At 40.2% G+C, this 22,470-nt stretch overlaps 1 protein-coding gene across 4 annotated transcripts in view; it reads left to right on the top strand.

Annotated features, from left to right (window-relative positions):
- TLCD4 (TLC domain containing 4) overlaps nucleotides 1-22,470 on the top strand; it is a 98,061-nt gene that overhangs the window by 30,997 nt on the left and 44,594 nt on the right. For all 4 annotated transcript variants that reach the window (XM_060623200.3, XM_060623198.3, XM_060623199.3 and 1 more), the window contains 2 exons: nucleotides 17,223-17,388; nucleotides 21,889-21,978. In XM_060623200.3, the coding sequence (XP_060479183.1) occupies nucleotides 17,234-17,388; nucleotides 21,889-21,978 (245 nt within the window). In that variant the 5' untranslated portion in view covers nucleotides 17,223-17,233. The remainder of the gene's footprint in view (nucleotides 1-17,222; nucleotides 17,389-21,888; nucleotides 21,979-22,470) is intronic.

Raw genomic sequence — 22,470 nt, 5'->3', positions numbered from 1 at the left:
AAGAAGGCAGGAATAGCAAAGGATTTTTTGTTTTTTTCTCAGAACATTGGTCTGTTCAAGGAGAAGGCAATCCTGTGGCTACATGAGAAGGAGCTTGTGAATCATTGTAAAAGGCCAAGGTTTGTGAAAACAGCGGGTAAAGAAGACAGCTGGAAGTCAGTTCAGAGCTTGAGCCAGCATGAGGAAGAGTTGCTGAGCAGTGGGACGGATAGCAAGGGGTGGGGGGGGGGGGGGGAGTCTGACTAGAGGGACAAAGGCTTGTCTATAGCAGTGTTTCAAACGTTTTTGGATTACAACACAGTACAGAATGGGTTTTGCACTGCGACCCAGGACAGAAGTAAGTATGTGTGAGTCTGAAACCAGTTTCATGAAACAATATGTACTCTCTTGTGTACCGCATTCTGGTTTCTGTTTCTATGCTTCTGTTCCTATTCAGTGTTCTGAAAAACTCATCATCTATTAGTGGATCAGAGTCCACTGTTAGGAAACCATTTGCCTAATGGATGGATAAACAGGTTGCATTTGGGTTGGAGATGCTGGAGAGGTGGAGGGGAGCACAGAGTTGATCGGGAAATCTGGACCCCTGTTGGTCCACATGGGACAGGTGGGAGTGTGGGAGCCCATCTGGTATGCTCATTCATGCAGGACTCACATTAGTGAACGCACCTGGATGGACAGGTGCCAAAGGGGACTTCCTATCAATTGTATCCACTTCAAAGCAAAATGGTTTTGAGGGAAAAGGTAGCGTGGAAGGAGTAAACTTGAATTTGAAAACAGTGTCTTTAGAGCAGATTTCTCTCTGTAGGTGAAGAGGACAAATGGATCCAAAACAAATTGGCTGGTAGATTTAGGCCACGTCCACTTTCATCAGCTGGATAGGGAGCAGAGGGGCTTATAGTGCGAAGTGTAGGCTCATAACTTTCCACACAGCTTTGAGAAGTTCTTACAGAAGTCAGTGCAGTGTGTTGTTTCAAAACTCCATGTGCTGATCAAACTCATTAGGAAATTAGCTGCTTGCCTCCCAGAGAAATGGAAAAGTACTCTCATTACGTTGTGTAAAAGGGTTAGGTTATCAAAGCTTCCTTAGACCTCTAGTTCAAGATCTACAATCAAACTGGAATCATCATCCATAGGCGTTGGGATTGCCAAAAAAGCTTCTTGGAGAAATAGGTGAGGCAGCATGCAGCATCCTTGAGCTAGTTTCCAGATCTGTGGCCTGGAGTTAATGAGGGGCAGTGTATCTGCACACCTTTGATCGCCTTTTCATAACAATTACCACCTGCCTCCTCCACCTGACACCATCACCAGTGGGCAAGCACAACAGAGCACAGAAGAAAACGTGCACGGGGGTCAGGGTTCACTCTGGTTGCCTCCTTATTTGCTTGTTTTCATCATCCATATTCTGACCTAGGTGGAGACTCCCTTTGACTCATCCTTGCTTTGTTTGATTTTCTTACCTCAGTTGATATGTTTTCAGTGTGTGGCTTTACTTCTCAGCTGTCTGGTATATATATCTAATGCTTTCTCCGATGTTACCTCTGAGCTCTGGACTTAGCGGTGTCCACCCGACTATTTCCATAGAGTCCCGTGGTTGTTTTCTGGCCTGTGTTGTGTTGGTCACCACCATATCCCGTCATGGCCGCCCTAGAAATAACTGTACATTGATGGGTTAATACATTGGTTTTGATTTAATTTTTACATTTTGGGGACATGGAGAATCTATCTTGGTCAAGGTAATTTAATTACCTTCTCCAAATAGGCTTAAAAATACCTTTCAAAATTACATTTTGAAGACTGAGAAAACTTCTATTTGGTATATATTTATTTGGTGCGATGGGGAAGAAGGAATTTTCATTCAGGGAAAAATTTAGAACAATTAACCCCCCATCCTCCTTTACAAAGTGTTAACATTTTAGGGACAGAATTCCCCAAACTGGTCTTGCTCAATTAATTAACATGTTTTGCTCTAATACGTGCAAAAACATTGAGACAGTTAAGAATTTAAATGTTTTCTAATTTATTACCTGCTATTTTAAGGATTCGTAAAGACTTCGACTGTATGCTAATTGAGAAAGATTCGTTGCCTTTTCAAATTTTAAAAGCCTGTGTGAATGTCAGGAAACAGTCCAATTTCCTACCTGCTTAGTGGAGGAACCCAGGGTGGGATGAAGGCTGTAAGGGGGGGGAACCAAGTTGCCCACCTGGGAGGCCTGGCTGCCTGGACTGAAGGGCAGCTGGTTGGGAGTATCCCAGTTTAGGATCTCCTTACCAAATCCTCGAGACATTAGGCATCTTGAGGATTGGCGAATGCTTTAAAACCTCAAGTCGCGGGGTGCCTGGGTGGCTCAGTCAGTTAAGCGTCTGACTTTGGCTCAGGTCACGATCTCACAGTTCGTGAGTTCGAGCCCCGCGTCGGGCTCTGTGCTGACAGCTCAGAGCCTGGAGCCTGTTTCAGATTCTGTGTCTCCCTCTCTCTGACCCTCCCCTGTTCATGCTCTGTCTCTCTCTGTCTCAAAAATAAAAACGTTAAAAAAAAAAAAAACCTCAAGTCGTTACATATTTTCTGCAGTGTTCTTTATTTTTAAATGACAAAAGCGAAACTTGCTCGTTTAAAAAAAAAGAAAAAGAAAAACCATTAAAACAGCCAACACTGAAGAGAATGACAGTTCACACTTTCCCCTTTCTCCACCTGCTGCCTCCTCTGGTTTGACTCCCAAACACAGCCAGGTAGCAATTTGGGGGCACAGCCCTTCTTCTCTACAAATGCCAAAATAATCCAGTTAGGTATTTATGAAATATGTATTATTTCATAGCCTGCTTTTGTTCCCCCCCCCCCACACACACTCCATAGTGAATGGTGAATGCCCTTCTGTATCATCTTGTGTATTTGAATGTCTGTGTAAGCTGTGGTGTGGCTGTGCCAGTATAATCATTTCCCCATCATTGGACCTTAGGGTTTCTTCGAATGCTGTATTAAACACCCTTGGACATGCATCCTTTGACACATCTGTGCATTTGTTTTAATGATAAAAGATGAAATCATCAGTATACTGCTCATTTTATAATCTAGTTAACACAGTGCTATCAAAATTTACATATTCTACCATTTAGTTCCCCAAATATTCATTCAGCTGTAAAAGTAGAGTGCTAGACACATAGTGGGGCAATGCACAGCCCTTGCTTCCAGGAGCTCCCCATCTGAAGTAGGGGGGGGGGCTAGGCATAAACACTGGTTATAATTCCTTTAGTTTTTTTTTTTTAATTTTTTTTTTTTTACATTTTATTTATTTTTGATAGAGAGCACAAGTGGGGGAGGGGCAGAGAGAGAGAGAGGGTGGGACACAGAATCCGAAGCAGGCTCCAGGCTCTGAGTTGTCAGCACAGAGCCCGACGCGGGGCTCGAACTCACAAACCGCGAGATCATGACCTGAGCCGATGTTGGACGCTTAACCGACTGAGCCACCCAGGCACCCCATAATGCCTTTAGTTTTATTTATACCCTACTTTGTTCCAAAAGCGATCTGGGATGGCTTACAAAGATCCATACAATATGACAAGATACAGTAGATTTAGGATGAGAAAGAAAAATAAGCCAAAAGAAAATAAGATGGAGTTATGAGTGAGGTTGTAAGGGTACCTTCAAGTTCTGGCTGTAGGCTTTGCAGCAGCCTAGGAGAAGAGACAAACAGCCAACAGCAAGGTTTAAGGTGTCCAGAAGAGAAACCAAATTGGAGAACTCCATCTATTCCTGATTCTGGGAGGTGAGAGAAACTTCTTTGGATTTTCAGCAAGAAAACACTGCATATGCAATGGCCAGCATTCTCAACAACGTCCCCAATGTTGTACAAAACCTAGTGACCTTGCTTCAAGATGCCATTTCATGTCCTGTTCCTCCTTGCTAGCGAGGGGTAACATACCTTGGCCCTCCTCAGTAAGAGTCATTAGGGTGAGGGGTAAGTTCATGGGTTTAATCCAGAGAGAGCTTTAGGAGTACCAATGAAAGTAGCAATCGGGTATTATTCTTAGACCATGTTTTCTACAAGGTAATACAGGATATATAATCTTAGTGGAATTTCTGTGAGTAGAACCCACTTCCCTGAGATTACTAGCCTTGCAACTTACAAAGCAAGAAGTGAGGATATTTATTGTTATAGGTTTTTTTTTTTTAATTTTTTTTTAAAGTTTATTCATTATTGAGAGAGACAGAGCATAAGTGGGGGAGGGGCAGAGAGAGGGGGAGACAGAGAATCCGAAGCAGGAGGCTCCAGGGTCTGAGCTGTCAGCACAGAGCCCGACATGGGGCTCGAACTCACAAACCGTGAGATCAGGACCTGAGCCGAAGTCAGATGCCCAACTGACTGAGCCACCCAGGCGCCCCCATTGTTATAGTTTCTATTTAAATTCCGGTTGACATACAGTATAATGTTAGTTTCAGGTGTGCAATTTACTGATTCAGTGCTTCTGTACATCACATCACCCAGTGCTCATCACGACAAGCACGCTTCTCTATCCCCATCACCTATTTAACCCCTGCTCCTCACCCACCTCCCAGAAGTGAGGATTATGTTTAAATGGCATTAATGTATTGGGACTGTAACAATGAACAAAATATTTTCCTCTTAAAAACACACATGCCCAAGTCTGCAGTTGGTCCATGCAGGAAGGATGGTATGTGTTGACACTGAGGAGCTCCGCAAGTGAGAAGGCCCAGAGCCATCATTCCAAGAAATCTTGAGAGCATCTCCAAGCTTCCAGTTATTACTAGGTGGTAGCATGGGAGAGTATTAGCAAGACTCAGAGGTCTACAGATTGGGGCAGTGTGACCCTGTTTTGTGAAGCTGGGAAAGTTCCACTCTCACGAGCCACCTGGGTCTGCGTTTCCATGACCACATCCACTTAAGTCTTGCCTCAGAACATCGTCCCAGGACAGTTCTTTGTTACCAAGTCTGTCGGTCAAGCTGAGGTACTTTAACAGGACTTACCCTAAATTTAAACATGAGGTTTGTATGTTTGTCAGTGTTAACCTTGAGGTCACCCAGAGCAACGTGTGACTGATTTGCACATCACCTCTTAGCTTGTGAAGTGTTTCAGAGAAACGTGTCTGTGTGTTCAGATTTTTTTTGGCTGCCTGATTAAGTGTCAAACCAGATACTGAATCAGGCTGCTAAGTGCCACATGTATTGGGAAACATGCATTTGGCAAAGGCAATCTATGGGAAGAGGTCAGAAGAGAAACCGCTCTCAAAGTACCTTAGTAGGGGTGTTAGTTAAGTGGCCCTTAGGGACCAGCATGAAAATTCACCTAGAAAATTCAGGAACCCCTTGGCTGTCTTCTCATTTAAGCCACTACACCCCCCAATCAGATTAGAGGTGAATATAAGCTGCCGGGCTCCTAAGCCAAAGGTGAAAAAGGAGAGGGAAACGATGACACTGCTTCAGATACCAAATATCTATCCCGTTGTGACTTGTAACATTTGAGAGATGGGTGTAACATTTCTTGGTTAGGAAAAGGTGGTGATAATAAGTGCTATCCTTTATTGAGTGGTGTTTTGATGTATTCCTGAATAACCACCCCCGGAACCTAGTGGTTTACAACAATGATTTCTTATTTGTCGTGACTCTGTGGGTGGCCAGGCAGTTACCCTGCCGCCTCTAGGCTCATTCGTATGGCAGTATTCAGCTGGAGGGTCCGCTGGGCTGGAAGATGGAAACAGGCTTGCCAGCGCGGCTGGGAGCCCGTACTGAGTGTTGTCTATCAGCTGGGTGTCTCGGTTCTCCAGGTGGTCTCATGCTCCAATAGACTAGACCGGTTTCTTCACATGGCGGGTTTAGAGCAGTGCTCAAGAGAGCAAAAGGCGGATGCTGCAAGGTCTTTTGAGGCCTACCTATGCTTCAGAAACCTCACAGCCTCTCTCCTACCGATTGCGTGTCAGCAGATGACAAGGTCAGCCCAGATTCATGGGGGCAGAGGCATAAACTCCACCTCTGGGTGACAGGGGTGGCAATGTCACACTACTGAGGAATTATCACAAGTAGCTACATGTGCCGAGCACTGTGCCTGGTGCATTGATTTCATCTCACGTAAGCCAGACAACCCTCTTGCACTGTAGGCATTCTTAATCCCTTTCATCGGACTTGCAAGTTAGAAAGGTCATATTCTTCTTGCCCATGGCAACTTGATAAATCCTGGGACTAGGATTTGATTCTAGGTCTCTCTCTAGTTGAATGAAATGCATTTTAAGACTCAACAGGTGGGAGATTTGCTCAATTGTTCTTCAGCTCCTCTAACGCAGTTAATATTGTCTCTGATTCCTGTATAGAGCAGACGAACAGAGAGAAACATAGAAGGCAGGCAGGCTTTGTTCTACCTCAGCCACTTCTCTGCATCCCAGAGACTCTCTCAGGGGGAATTGGATCAACAATTTGAAGGTGAGACGGACCTCCCTCTCTCCTTAGGTTCTGATTTCCCAGCTTGCTTGGCAGTGATTCCTTTAGAAAAGGAACAAAACATATTTTGAAAAATCTTGCTCTGTCCAGCTTTTCCTTGATTTCACAGTGTTGGCAGGAACCCAAGAGATATCCCAAGCCAAGAGGCTCCCTTCCAGGAAGGGAATTGCAGAGAAATCAGGACATCCAAAGTTGGGTAGAGGTTGGCTGCAGAACCTCATTCCTCTTCCTGAGTCCCCCAGGTGACATGACACCACCTGCTTCAGCTGTAGGGCTCCTCACACGCTAACCTCTTCTAAGACTAGGAGAGTGTGTTGTATTTGAAATGTTGATTTCCTTAAAGGTGACACCTCCAATTGTATACATTTTCAACCCCTTATTATTTGTGCCAAGTACTGTATTTGTGTGATCTTCCAATTACTTGCCAAGGCCTTCCAATGCCTTGGTTTAAGACATTCTGGTTTAACCAAAAGCTAATGGCTACCATTGGAGCTCTTAGGTTTGAAAAACAAAACCTTCTTTACAATAAACTTTTAAGTGGGTTGAGATGCTAGGAAACATTTACCAAGTAAATAAAATGTGCCATCTGTGCTCTCAGGCTTAAGGCCCTAGAAAGTGAACTGAATTTCTAAGGGGAGAATTCTATGGTGGATTGGGGGCTGGGAACCAGCAAAGTAGAAGGGAAAGCTGGGGAAGGTGGCCTTTTTTCAATTGTCACTCCCTTATACTTCTTGTTAGGCATTAAAAAACAAATCCCATATCAGAGAGTCAGTGTAAAATGAAATAAAAAAATGTAAATAAGACAAAAAACTTAAAAAGTTGACACAGCATAGATTAATTATATTAGATTTCATTTTATTTATTTTTAAGTTAGTAGCCAGAATATGTAAAAAGTATAAATGAGCATAAGTTAGGAAAATAAGAATAAATGTTTTATTAAAATCCTAATTGAAAATACCTGTAATAGGGGCACCTGGATGGTCCAGTCGGTTAAGCTTCTGACTCTTCTTTTTTTTTTTTTTTTTTTTTTTTTAATGCTTATCTATTTTTGAGAGAGACAGAGACAGAATGTGAGTGGGTTGGGGCAGAGAGAGAGGGAGGCACAGAATCTGAAGCAGGCTCCAGGCTCTGAGCTGTCAGCACAGATCCTGACATGGGGCTCAAACTCACGAACTGTGAGATCACAACCTGAGCAAAAGGTGCCCCTAAGCTTCTGACTCTTGATCTCAGTTTAGGTCTTGATCTCAGGGCTGTGAGTTCAAGCCCCGAATTGGGCTCTGCGCTGGGCATGAAGCCTTCTTAAACAAAACAAAACAAACAAACAAACAAACAACCTATAATAGAAGGGAGACCTAATCAAGTGCTGTGGGAAACAGAGGAGAGAAATTATTTCTTGAAAGAGCAGGCATTCTCAGGGAGGGGTTGAGGAGGAGATACCCACCCGTCCTTGCTGTGCCAGAATGTCGTGGTGGGGACTCTGGGCTGAGTGAAAAAATATCAACCTCCCAACCCCCCAACAACAACCAAACTTTAAAAAGAAGACTACAGAATCTTCTTGACTGGTCTGCATAAGAATACATACAGAGAAAGTACTGTATGAGCACATGTGAGAGGGGCAGGGAGAAGCTCTGGGATATGAAATTTTGAAAAACAATGAGAAGGGTCAGAGAAAGATCTAGAAGGCACTGGCATAAGGAGACAAAAGGGAAATCTTGGACTAAAGTGATTTGTAGCAATATGAATTAGCTATTACAACAGTTCTCCAAGTTGTTGCAAGATGGGGCCACCCCACAGCCCCTGAGTGTGGGGGTCTCTTACAGAGCCAGTTTGGGGAACAGAATTTTAGCCTCCCTCCTGCTTGTACATCCTGTGATTGTAATTATTACATAGGACGGTGGGAAAAATAAAGGTCAGGTAGAAAAGTATGAATATTTAACCTTAAATATTTAAAATTTTGTTATTAAGACAATCTATAAACCAAAAAAAAAAAAAAAAAAAAAATTCAGGGAGGTGTCCATTGCCAGGGTGTGTAACATGGAGAATTGAACGATTTCTCTTTGATTTGAATTCTGTTATATGCTCTTGGAAGAAAAAGGATTGAAGGAATGGGAAAAATATAAAGGATACCCTTATTCAAAGTTTAGTATCTCAAGTGACAGGGAAGAACCATAGAGAATTCTTTTCTTATCCTCATGAGCAGTTCCTTGTTAAATCTTAAGTAACATCATGTATCTGAGAAAGGGAGTGTAATTTAATCATTTTCATATAGGGTTCCTTACTCCTTCCTGGTTTAGTCTTCATTTTCTTCCCATTGCTTCTGTTTAAAAAGCAGTACCATGAATATTTGAGGATTTATGGAAGTTAGGTTGATTTCTTATGTAGCTGCCTTCTGGTAGACCTTCACACTAATGCTAATGGTACTTGGTACTCAGGAAATGAAAGGAGGTGGAATGTTTCTGCACATAGTTTTCCTAACTTTTTTTCATATAGCTTTTGATGTAGAATGAAAATAACAGTAATGACAATAAAAAACACAAAGTATAACTGTAGTTAGTTGAGAGCTTTGTACATATTTGATTAGATGTTTAATCGTTTTTACAAGAATCAAAAGACAAAAGTGGGTAGTGTGGTAGTTATTTTTTACTAAGGGGGGGGTGTTATTGTCTCCGTTAATTACTAACATTTCACAAGCACTTAGGTAAGCATTTGCCCATATGTAAATGCAAACAGAAACCAGAATGAATAGGTGAGGTGCTGGTGTGGCTTTTTTGAAAGGGTTTTTGTTTGGTTTGGTAAATGTCTCATCTTCTGCAGTCATGCGTTCATTCAAAAATGGCTTATAGTTTGCAAGTAGAGACTTTTAAAACACTTTCACATGTTAGGCTTACTGACATGGTAGATAAATCAGTAAGTACTTCTGTAGCTGGTAAGAGTATGAAAATACAGTGCAGATTATAATTATTATGAAACCTTTGAACACATACTATTTGTTATAAGGAATTTGGGGTAGACAAACTATATATGCTACTGCTATGACCTAAATGTTTGTTTTCCCCTCCCCACCCTGCAAATTCATATGTTGAAATCCTACCCCCAGGAGGTGGTAGTATGAGCCAGCAGGGTCTTTGGGAAGTGATTAGGTCATGAGGGTGGAGCCCTCATGAATGGGATCAGTGCTCTTGTAAGAGACCCCACTTGAGCCACCTTGCCCCTTCTGCCAGGTGAAGCCTGTGACCTGGAGGAGGGCCCTCACCAAACCATACTGGTACCCTGATCTCAAACTTCCAGCCTCCAGAACTGTAGGCAGTAATAAATTTCTGATGTTTATAAGCCACCCAGTCTGTGGTATTTTGTTACAGCTGTACAAATGGACTGAAGCACTTATTCAATATTAGGTCACTTTAAAATATTGATGGGTACTTTTTGCTCACACATTTGAAGTGATTTTCCTTTTGAAGGAAATACGTTCTCAGGTTTTCCCAATGTTCTGACTACACTGTAAAATGAGGGACCTGTTGCTGATGAGATACTAGCAGAATGAAAAGCACATATAAGAATATGAGTATCTGTTATTGTCATTTTATTTAATAGACATTTATTGAGCACATGCTATATGGCAGGCCTTCGCTAGGCATAGGGGTGCAGTGGTGAGGGAGAAAATGTTCATGTTTCCCACCTTTATGGGGCTCACATTTCTCTGGGGGAAGGAGACATTCATTGAAATTGCAGCTACATCTGACAGAGACAAATACCATATGATCTCACTCATGTGGAATCTAAAAAAAACCAGATGAATATACAAGCAAACAAATAGAATCAGACCTATAAATACAGAGACCAAACTGATGGTTGCTAGAGGGGAGGGTGGTGGGGAGTAGGCAAAATGGGGAAAGGGGAGAGAGAGACACAGGTTTCCAGTTAAGGAATAAGTCACGGGGATGGAGGGCACGGTGTAGGGAATACAGTCAGTGGTACTGCAGTAATGTCGTATGGTGACAGATGGTAGCTATGCCTGTGGTGAGCCTGCTGTAACATACAGAATTGTTGAATTGCTATGTTGTGCACATAAACTAATATAACATTGTGTGTCAACTATACTCAAGTTAAAAAGAAATTTTTAAAAATAAATTGCAGCTGTAAAGGCAGGGACTTGGCACTCTGAGAGCAGATGAGGGGAGGGGGGCTGATCTGGTGCTGGAGCTTGGAGAAGGCTTCTCTGAGGAAGTGAGGGTTGACCTGAGAGCTGAAGAAGTTTGAGAGTTAACTCGGGAGTAGCCAATAGAAAGATCAAGTTGCAGAGAATAAAGGGTAATGGGGAGCAGAAGACTCCCAAGGCAGCCAGAAAGGATGGATTCAAAGTGCACGGGTTAGAGAGCTTGCCCTGAGGTGGAAGGACAGATGGGTGAAGGTGCAGGTAGTTTGTGTGCAGGTAGTGTTTTCATATGTTGGCTTCTGTGTGTGTGTGTGTGTGTGTGTGTGTGTGTGTGTGTGTGTGTGTGAAGTCAGATGGGGGTTATCTGTTAAGAATGGGGGTGGATGGTTAGACGTTTGAAAAGTAGAGATGATTTGAAAAATCATTTGTGGAGTGGGAAAGGATTGGTTGGCCTGGGCAGTGCGTGGGAGCGCTGTGCAGCCTTGAGGGTTGTTTGATCCCACTGTCATTCCTCACTCACCAGCCTCAATCTCTGCGGGTATGTGACATTTCCCAACAGCGCTCTGATTGTTTAGGGCTCATCACTGAGTAAATAGTTGAGCAGCTCTGGGGTTGGAGTTTTGCCAGCTCTTGGCAGTGGAAAGGGAATGTGGGGTGTTAGTAAGAGTATTACTGAAATGATGGTCTCTAGGATCTAAGCTGATGAAAGAGGGAAATAAAACAGAGGAAAGGACTAATGCATAGGAACAAGCAAAGAGGTCAAGTAGTCTTGAGAATGTTGTAATACTGAGCATACCTGAAGGAAAAGTCAACAGGGGAATACTTGAAATGCTGTTTCTGAGGCAGATAAACAATGAGTAAGGGACAATGAAGGTCCCTGATTGGTTGAGGTGGCATGGAAGAGGTGCCATTTCTGATAAAGAAGGACTGAGTTGTTAAGGAAATCTTGGCCTCCTACATAGTAAGAAGTCACTCAGGATGATATCAGGGCTGGAGGAGATCAGTGAACTGAGACCAAAGTCCCCGAATGGAAGGAAATGTTCAGGAGGTCGGAATACAACACTGAGGAGGGGAGAGGAGGCATTACCGAATAGTAGGACCAAAACACTCTGGGTGTTTCCAGGGAGCAGGGGGATGGAGGAGTAGGGCCTGAAGGAGACCACAAGGAGCAAAGAGGATATAGGCTGGCCTCCTGACTCTGAAGTGTGGGAGACTAAGGCATCCGCTCCCTGAGAGGGGCTGCCGGGGAGGAGGAGTGTCTTCAGAGCACGTGGAGGAGAGGCAGGGGATATGGGTGGGGAGCAGCAACCCCAGGGGGTTTAGTGGACAGGTTGGAGAGGTGGAGGGAGAGAGGGACTGGGTCAGGTGGCTGCCGGGAAGGAACTTTGGAGCATGACAGAGGTAGTCCCGTGGTAGAGGATAGATTTCTGCATTGGGGTCTGCCTGCATGGGTGTGTGTTGACTGATGTAAACAGGGATGAGTTAGGGGCCTAGGGCTAGTGGTCAGACACTGGTCTTGTTACCCTTGGCTGGAGTGGTAACAGACCCAGAAACTGCATGCCATCTTGCTGCCGGGGATGGATGACGGTGGAAGCAGAAACTTCGTGTCTGCCATATGCTGAGTACTGTTCTAAGTATCTAACACACATGTGGTTTGTGCCTTAGGACATCTGTACCAGGTTAGGACTGCTGTTACCTCCATTGTGCAGGAAACTGAGGGCCAGATAAGGCAAATTTAGAAATCTGTCCTGGGTCACACAGCAAGCAGTGGAATAAGGTTCAATCCCAAGACCACGACTGAGCCTGTGTTTGTCCCATCATGTTACGTGTACTTAATGTTTTCCTACAGATGTAGTTGTGATTTTTAAAAACCTAAATGATGGACTGTTAGAAGCTTATGTAGTATTTAATGCAAAATTGTCTTTTTAGATACCAAAGTTCAGTTCAGTCCTAGAATCCCAGAATCTTTGAGAACTCTCTGAAGGCTAGACTTGGGCTCAACATCTCTCCCCCCACCCCCACCCCCACCCCATGTCCTTTTATCTCTTCTGTGATGGATGCCCAGGCACCTCTAAATTGTTAGAAGGTTCTTCCTTGAATTAAGCTGAACTCTCCTCTCCCTGTAATTTTTGCCCATTTGTGCCTTTTTGAGTAATGCAGAATAAGTTCCATCTTTTACTTTTTTACACGACAATGAAGATGTTTGAAGGATGCTCTTGAGTCCTTTCTAAGTAATCTTGTTCCCAATGGTTTGTGATTAATTCAGAGTAAAGTGGGACTGGTAAGTGTCTTGATCCAAAGGACATTTTTATGCTAACTACCTGAGCCTGAAGTTTGTTTTTTGTTATTAGTATCTTCATTACATTATCATCTCTCATAGGTTTGTGTATCTTCAACTGCTGAGGCTTCCACTGTGTGTGTGTGTGTGTGTGTGTGTGTGTGTGTGTGTGTGTGTGTCAGAGAGAGAGAGAGAGAGAGAGAGAGAGAGAGAGAGAGAGAGAGATGTAGCCAATGTGTTAAGTCCTATACTTAGGCATTGCCTTTGGACAATTTATTCCTGTTATACTTTTTCTTTTTGATTGGGACTCACTATTTCCACTTATGAAGAGAATTTAGGAACCTGATTCTGTTAACCCATTACATTAGCTATCCTTCCCAGCTCTGCATTATGTGCAGGTTGAGTATCATATAAATATTTGTAAAAATGTTACTAATACAAACCAAAAAGAGAGAACCTTATAGGATATTAGAATATATTTCTCAAGTTTATTTTAGCTCATTGATCCACAGGCTGCTTCTAGTTTTTCAGCTAGCTCTGGATCTACCTAATTTTGTTTTCCAGCCACATTTCTTCATATTATTCATAAAGCTTTCAAGAGGAACTTTCAGAACTCTCCTGGAATCAAGTTATCCTTCATTTGGTATTCATTCTGCCAGGATTTGACAGTCAGTTAATTGTGGGAATAAGGGATAGGAAGGGGACCAGAGTGACTGAGCTATTCTAGATTGGAAGATGGGAAAGTGTGGTGGATAGCACCATTCTCTGAGCTGTGGTACTCTGGGAGAAGTACTGGTTTGGGATTAAGTTCAGCTTGAGTCATGTAGAGCCCATGGGGCCTCCAAGATGCCCCTAAGGAGCCATCCAGAGGGAAGGTGATCATCCAGGACTAGTACGCTGGGGGATGGTGAGGTTTGATTGCACACATCAGAAGCTATGTTAAAGATTTGGGTCATATACCCAGGCAGAGCCTATAGAGTGCAAAGAAGAGGTTCTGGGTTGGGGCAGGGGAGGTAGACATTTCAACACTTGAGGGAGTTCTTGCTCAACAGCCTCCACTTTTTGGTGAAATGCGAAGGAACCATATCTATTATAAGAGAGAGAGAACTGAAGATTTAAGTCCAGTGAGTGTTTGGAATCAATGTGGGAAATAGGAAAGGGAACTTAGGAAGGATGGGAAAAGGAATGCTAAACACAAGGAAGCATTCTTCCCAGCTTCCCCCTTCCTTGCTGCCCTTAAAGACAACCACACAAGACCTTTTCCTCTTTAACATTTTTACTGCTGATCACTACAGCAGTGGTTCATGTTGTGTCAGAATGGGAAGGAGTGCAGTTCTGCATGTGTCTGGAAGTGGCATACTTCCTAGGGAAGCCCTTGTATTACAAGAGAATAACGAACATGGGAAGTGAGAGTAATCATTGTGTTTCCAGGTCGGCAGTTCTAGATTCAGCTGGGGGAACTGAGTCTTGCACTTCAGCCTTAAAGAGTCTTGTTGGGACTTTAACAGAAGAGAAGATGTCCTGTTGGTTTGCACTGAATACCTTCCGATATTTCCTCACTGTTTACTGTCCTCTCTGTTGGGTATTTATTTCACGGAAAATGGGGAATACTCCCTTAGCACCCTGAGCTTGGCACTTTATGTGCTAGTGATCAGTTTCTTTGCTTCCCTACTGGCCTATAAGTGTGTCCCTTTTTGTATTCGAGACCTTGCACAGGAGTTGGCTGGTGGGCATGTGACAGATGTCCAATGAACTGTTGGCTGAAGTGAGGGCTGAGTCAGTTTGGCTGTGCTTTTTCCGGTGACCCTGCCTCTGGGAGTCCTGCTGGAGGGGGCTCTTATAAGCTGACGGTAAAGAGATGTACTTCAAACCTTCTCATGTTTTTCTTCTAAGAAACCAGCTTGAATGGAAGCTTATGGAAACCGTCTTGGGAGAAAATGTTCAAACATCATTGCATTCTGGAGTCCTCTGGAAGAGTTTCTCTGGTGTGAATCAAGATGGGCTAATTACATTGTAAAGTTCATGTCTAGACACTCCCCTTGTAAATTGCCACAGAAATATTTCCCACTTCCTGTTCTGGCTGTTCCTTCCTAGCCTAGAATCCCCACTTTCTGCCAGCTCCTAGCCACATGTAGAGGTGTAGGAACCAGGTCTAATACTTTTCTCCTTTTACTGTGTATTCTTCTACTCAATAATCTCCAGACTCTCAAAAGTTCTTAATCTATGTCAGTAATTAGTGTTGTTCGGCTTCGTCCGTTTTCCTCCTTCTCTTGCCTGATTTAGTGAATGAACAGAGGTACTTGCTTTCTACCAGAAGCCTTGGTTTTCTGGGGGAAATTTATTAAAAAAAATCACAAGATTTGTCCTTGATTTGGCATGACTAATGAAGCAAGCAGCTGCTTAATAAGAAGCAAAGCTGAGAGTAGAACAATTTAATTAGCTTCTGTCTGTTGAGCCTTTAATAGAAGCCACAACTGGACTATATGGAGCTCTTTAGTTTTAAATGAAATGTTTTTGTGAAGGGAGACTCTCAACATGTCCCTCAAAGACCCCAGTTAAGTGAAAGGAAATCTGTTAAAAATATAAAGTAGCCAGTATAACAAAGACTTAATAAAAACTAGCTGTTTTAGGAATCGGGGAATTTCTTAATGGTGAGTTGTTAGAGTGCTTTTGTTTTTTAATGTATTGATTACATCAACAGTTCATAAAATGGATAATGTGTAATACTATGTTTTATAATACAAATTTTAGCAAACGTTAATGAAATAAATGCTCATTATATATGTTGAATTTTAACAAAAGTGAATGAGTAGCTCATATCCAGCACCCTCCAGGACTCGTAGGCAATGTGTAGAAAGAACCCTTCAGGGCAAACCATCCTTCACATTTAAGATTAGACTGTCCACTCTTTTCTGGTTAGTGGCTTCATTTTCTTCATTTATCTGTCCACCTGGCCCCCATTTGCTTTAATCTTAGAAAACCATTTTGCCTTTTACATCTCAGTGAATTATAATGATGTTTAATTTATGCACAAAACTTACTTTTATGTATTATTTGGTTAATAGGCTAAAAGATCACAAATTAAAAATTTAATACCCCAAAACACATGTTGAATTAAAAAAAAGTAAATGAGCAATAAAGTTAATGGAACCTCCTGCAGAAGAGTGGTATTATCAATATTTTCACTGAGCACACACACCAGAAAGAAAGAATGGGGAAAGAACTCATTACAGACACATGAGTTCTGTCAGAAGGGGCCCTGTGGGAGCCTGATTCTTATTACAAGGTCCTGGTTGGAAGGGAATGAAGTGGGGTTATTGCTAGTGCAGTCAATGACTTGGTTTTTCTCTAGTGAATTGGCTCCACGAGGTGACTTTATTTCTTCACATTAGGCAGCTGGAAATATGTATTGATTCATTTCCTTTTCATTTGAGGGTCAGCTCTATCAAAGATGGAGCCATTTCTAGAAATGCTATATTTGCTAGATATGAGTAAATGCTTTAGTGTCTTTCTTTTGGTCTGAATGTTCCTAAGATTTTTAGGAGACAAATAAAGTTCAGTTCAATGAGAAGGGAAACATACTTTGAATGTGTATATATGCATATTCTTTCTGCTAACTCTACCCTTAAAACCTGAAACGCTTTTATAAAAATCTTTTATTGTAAAGATAAAAAGTCATGGAGGATTTTTGGTCCAAGGATGTGTGTGATTGCAGAATTATTTTTAAAAGTTAAATACTAATTTAAGTAGAAAAGAACCAGATGGTATTATTCTTCTTAAGATTTTAATTTTGGTTTAAATGTTTTTTGTCTCACTGTACAATTAGTTTTTATAACATAATTATTTTTTGTTTTGCTGTTGCAGATAATGTTAGTTTTATTATGATTTTTGGCTTGTTTCCTAGAAATTATCTAATGAACTCATTTTATAGATGAGGAAATAGAGGCATAGAGAAATCAGGTGATTTGTCCTAAGTTTAATTAAAAATTAATATTACTAAAAGAATACCTTCAGTTATAGTACTTGAAATTTCCTCTTAATGTTAAACACTAAGACTTAGATAATTTTGAATATCATGCTATTAAATTTGCCACCTGAGATTTGTAAGAGTGAAATATTTAAGATAACCGATTTTCCCCCTTTTTTATTTTAATACAGATATAAGATACATGACAAATAGCTGGTAAAGACTTAAAAGTCTTTTAGTTTCTTTGTATTCTTAGATTTGTGCTAAATTAAAATAAATTACTAAAAATATAACCACATACTCTTTTAAAATTAAAAATTAATGTAGGTTTATTATGAGCAATTTAAAGCAATTTATAGCTATTATTTCTCTTAACAGGTTGAAGAAATATGGATACCAACACCAAACTGGTCTTCAGCACTGTTTTTACCAGCTTTTTCACCTTTCAGCTTCTTTTCCACTTTATAAGTTACTGGTTTTCAGCAAAAGTTTCTCCAGGTTTTAATAGTCTCAGCTTTGAAAAGAAGATTGAATGGAACTCAAGGTAAAGCATATGAAAATGTAATTGATTTTAAAAAGTGAGTTTTATGAAATAAAATCATTTAAAATATTTCCAAAAAATCTTTCATTTAAGATCTAACAAAATTTAAGGTCAGATTTTTTTTTTTAAGTTTATTTTTTATTTTGAGAGAGAGAGCATGCAGTTGAGTGGGAGAGGGGCAGAGAGGGAGGGTGAGAGAATCCCAAGCAGGCTTTGTGCTGCCGTAGAGCCCGACTTGGGCCTTGAACTCAGGAACTGTGAGTTGTGACCTTAGCCAATATCAGGAGTGGGACATTTAACTGACTGAGCCATTCAGGCGCCCCTAAGGTCAGATTTTTTTTAAATTTGACCTTGGGAATAAATAAAAGGAAAGTAAGTAGATAGATCTTGTATGAGAAAATTCTAAAAATTCTTATATTGAAAGATGTTGGGAAAAATTGAACTTTCTGGGGAAGTGTGGGAAGGTTAAGTAGGCTTCAGTTGATTGCAGAAGAGTCCTGTTTTACATTCTTCTCTGAAACATTTATGAGAACAAACACATGTCTTTGGAAATGATAACATAAATAAACGTTAGTTAGGGCTGAGTAGCCTATATATAGTGTTGGCTGGCTTAGCCAGACTGGGGGAAGTTATGCTACTCACCAAAGAACATGGTGTATGGTTAGCACATCTGTATCTCTCTTTTAATGAACTTTTCATTATAATTCAGAGACCAGAATCGACTCTTTTGCTAAAATAAAAATTGCTTTTTAGATTTTTTTTAAACAAAAAATAAAGGGAAAATGAGTAGTACATGTAAGTGATAGAAATCTGCAGGAGTTTTAATTCGTTGGTTTACATTTTTTGTGTGAGTGCAACTCATTAATCTTTCACGATATGTCAAACACAAAATAACTCTGATGACTGCTTCATGTGCTTTGGAGCATTTTGCCCCCAAACCACCGGGCATTTGCAAACTGCAGTGCATTGGAGCAACTATGGGCATATTCTTTTGTTGTTACTTACTTGAAGTTGATGCTAACTGTAAAATGAATTCAGTAGGTCTCTAAAATCGCTATAATGATTTCTCACTGAGTTTTCCTTTTAGAATTAACTTCTGCCAAAGTCGAAGTGTTTATTTGAGAATGGTCACATTTGACCAGAAATTCCCTGTCTTTGAGCCAAATTGTTTTGTAGGCATCCACTTTTATAACTCAGACTGGGAATAAGACTCGAGTTTCCTTCTGCACCTTACAGTGATTTGTCCAGTTCATACATGCTGTAGCTCTTTTTACCCTAAAAGTGAGAATTATTTCTCTCTGTATTTTTGAAAAATAAGAAGTAGGATTTTTGTTTTGTCTTAAGAATAGTGCGAAGCTGCTGTTAAAATGTGGGATACAAAAGATACTAACCATTATTTTTAAAAACCCTTTCTAACCTGGAGATAGGTGGAGAATAGGGAAAGAGAAGGAAGGGGCCAGGGACTGGGTTAGGAGACCAGATTTGCTGAGAGTCAATTTTGAACTGTTTTTCATTTCCTTTTCACCATGGTTAGGGTAGGTAAGGGCATTTGAATCTTGGAGAGCAGCAGGCCAAAGAAATAGGGATGGTACAGAGAGAGAGGCAAAGATGAAAATGAAACGAAATTGAAAAATACTTTGCATTATTCAGTCTTATCGCTACCATTCTATGATGCGCGGAATCACCATTTGGGAAACCAAGTTCCTATTTGAAAAGGAGTCTAGGATTATAGAAGACTCATTACCCTACTCAAATGATGTTCTCTTCTCTCTCTTTCTCTATCATATTTACTCCTGTTCCCACTCCAGCTTGGTTTACATGAGACTTAAGCTGTGAGGTAGAGTGCAAAGAAAGAAAAAAAATTGGCTGCTTTTTGTGTAAAGTACATGTATATGTCTTGAAATTCAGCTTCTAGTCTTAAAACACCAAGATCAATATAGCTCACATAATTCTTACTAATAATCAGGAAAGTTTCTGAACAACTAGTCGTCTGAGCCGTACAGTAGCAAAAGGAGGGAAAAAAACCCAGAAAATTCACACCCGAGGGATAACAGTTTAATTAATTATAAGTGACAAATTGCTGTAATTCATCGTTGCTTTTTCTGGAAAAAAGCATACCTGTAGGTATTATTTATATCTTATAATTAAAAAACATTTTCTTATATCCACTTGTTTTCCTATGGTATAGAAAGCCCAATTGTGTTGAATACTCCTAATTTTGAAATCTACTTCTCTAATTTTTAACTCTTATCTGTTTGAGCTAAATAATTTCTCTTGGCAATATTCTTAATACTTGTGAATGATTAAGTCAGTAACTTTAAATTGCTGTTCTACGGTGGTCATTATTTCCATTATTTCACTGCCTTTTCATTAGCATAAACGTTTCTTTTTAACCTTCTTTGAAAAAAAAGTATGTTCTTTTGGGTAGAATCTTGGTGTTTCATTTTAGACAGTGAGGAATCTACATCTTGCTTTACCAGGAATCTGATTTTAAAGAATACACTGAAATGTTTATTAACAGAAGTTTCTGAATGAATAGATTTTTAATGCAGCATGCAGTATGTAAGCACAGGGTTTTTTCTTTTTCTGCTCATTGTAGTGGGAGGTTGTTTGACCCAAGTTAAGTTTTAACTTTTCTCTCATGAATTATATGTCATTTCAATCAGCTAAGCCTTTTTAATCCTTCCCATTTACCATGTAACATTTCAACACAAAAGGGAATTTGAGGACTAAGTATCAGGAACAAAAAGTTGTCATTTTTCCAAGGGGAAACATTCTGATCTAAGTTTACTAAACACTAGAGCAAGTTAGTAAGAAGTTGTGGTTTCTCCTTTCGTAGAATTTTTGAATGGCAGTAGAATGCTGGTTGTATGATTATTTAAATGGAGTGTTTTATTTGACATAAAGGAACTTAAATCCTTAGACTGCTATGTTCAGTATATAGGTGTGTTTGGCGTGAAAATTCCAGACTTGTAAACCAGATAAACAGGGTTAATTATTCACACTTCAAAATGATCCTTTGGTATTACAAAGGATTCTTTGTTAGTGCCTTTAAATTAGTGAGGATTTTTGAGCATTTAAATATGATTTGATTTAACATGATATATCTATTTAGAACCACATCATTTATTAGATCGAGCATACTGATTTTCCAAGTTACAGTAAAATTTTCTAATATCAAGCTTTATGTTAGTTAATATATATTTTTATGTTTATATGTTTTATGTTTATGTTATATATTTTTATGTATTTTATGTTTATGTTATATATTTTAAGTTTATATATATATTTTTTAATGTTTATTTTTAAGAAAGAGACAGAGACAGAGCTTGAGTGGAGGAGAGGCAGAGAGAGGGAGACAGAATCTGAAGCAGGTTCTAGGCTCTGAGCTGTCAGCACAGAGCCCGACGCGGGGCTCAGACTCCCGAAATGAGAGATCATGACCTGAGCGGAAGTTGGATGCTTAACCGACGGAGCCATCCAGGGACCCCTATTAGTTGATATATTTCACTGTTAAAGAATTGGGGTCATATTTTAGACAGAAGTCTATTGTGCCCCATTAATTTCTAAAGAGAAAATTTTGTCATTCCTTTGTCCTTTATTCTAATGAAGAGAAAAGAATCTTCATTACTTGTCAACGTTTTCATTATGTGAATAAATATATTGCATCCTGTGTACAGTTCTTTAGCAAATCCGAGAGCTTGGGTATTGGTTGAACCATTAAATTATTAGCAAGATTTCTTTGTAGAAACTGATGTTTTTCATCTAAATCTTTCTCCTTCTATGCAAGAAAATTCAGCCTGGATTTCGTGAACATTTTGCTTCGCTTGAGCATGTCTTTTAAAAATAGATTTTCTGTATAAATTCATGGTCCTCAATTTTTCTGTTTAGAAGTGGTTTCATAATAATGACAAAAAGAGACTAATAATAGCTGCTCTAGCTTTCTCATGAATTGGTTACAGGAATCAAGTGCAGCAATGCATGTGAATGTGCATTTGACACTGAAATCTCCAAGGTAATAAGTTTTAATTTCATGATCCATTCGAATCCTGATTCAAGGATATGGAATTGGTTAAGGCCAGTAGGTTTGGAAGTTATTTCTAACTGATTGGAACAGGAAACTAATGGCACAGCAATGCTGTTAGTGATGGAGCTTGGAGTCAGGTGCCAGGTAGTGGGCTCACCAGTTGCCGTCTGTCTGCACAAAACTCTGTCAACTGCATCATCAGATATGCTTCCACTTTGGAACTTTTAACGAATAAGTGACTCCACAGTCTTCTAGCAGAAAACTGTAGACCTGGGCAAACTTCTCGTTATTAATTCCAAAGTAAAGTTGTAGCCCTTGGATTTCCAAGTGACAATTTTGTTATGCTTTTAGAGCTACTCCATTCCTATACGTAAATGCTTCCAGATTTCACATCTTCAAATGTTAAATGTCTTTGCCAGAATTAAAGTTTATTGCAAAGAATCTAAAATCTTTGTATGTATTTTGTTTCTTTTCAGGGTAGTATCTACATGCCATTCTTTGGTGGTTGGGATTTTTGGCCTCTACATTTTCTTTTTTGATGAGGCTGCAAAAGCTGATCCACTTTGGTAAGCTATTTCTTTCCAATATAGTCCATTTGATTTATGTTTTGATATTAATTATTAATAAGAACATTTCTTACTTTAAAACAGAAAATGTATTGATGGTGCATGGTTTATTAAAATGCTTGTGCTCAGACTTATTTTAGCGAGGTGCAATAAAATGATTTATTTTAGATTTGAACACAAATAATGAAGGCCACTTTGCACTAGCATTGCAATTGTTACCCAAGACGGAGAATGTGATGATAACGATGTATAAACATTTATACTGACTTAGTGAGTAAAACCAAGTTGTTGTTACCACTGTTCTGAGCAAAAAATGAGTTCCTATTGAGATAGGATAGTCAACTTGGATAATATCTACTGAAGACTGAGTTTTGTGTTTAACCCATCATTTGATATCAAAGGTATAACAACGAGAATCATTCATATCCATGTGAGAGGACTTTAGTACCACACAAGAAGATTTGAAGCACTAATAATAACTGTGTTCAGCCA

The sequence above is a fragment of the Panthera onca genome, chromosome C1 (genome assembly GCF_046562875.1).
Source record: "Panthera onca isolate mPanOnc1 chromosome C1, mPanOnc1 haplotype 2, whole genome shotgun sequence".
In the NCBI taxonomy this organism is placed as follows: domain Eukaryota; kingdom Metazoa; phylum Chordata; class Mammalia; order Carnivora; family Felidae; genus Panthera; species Panthera onca.
This window is presented reverse-complemented; position numbering and strand designations above follow the sequence as displayed.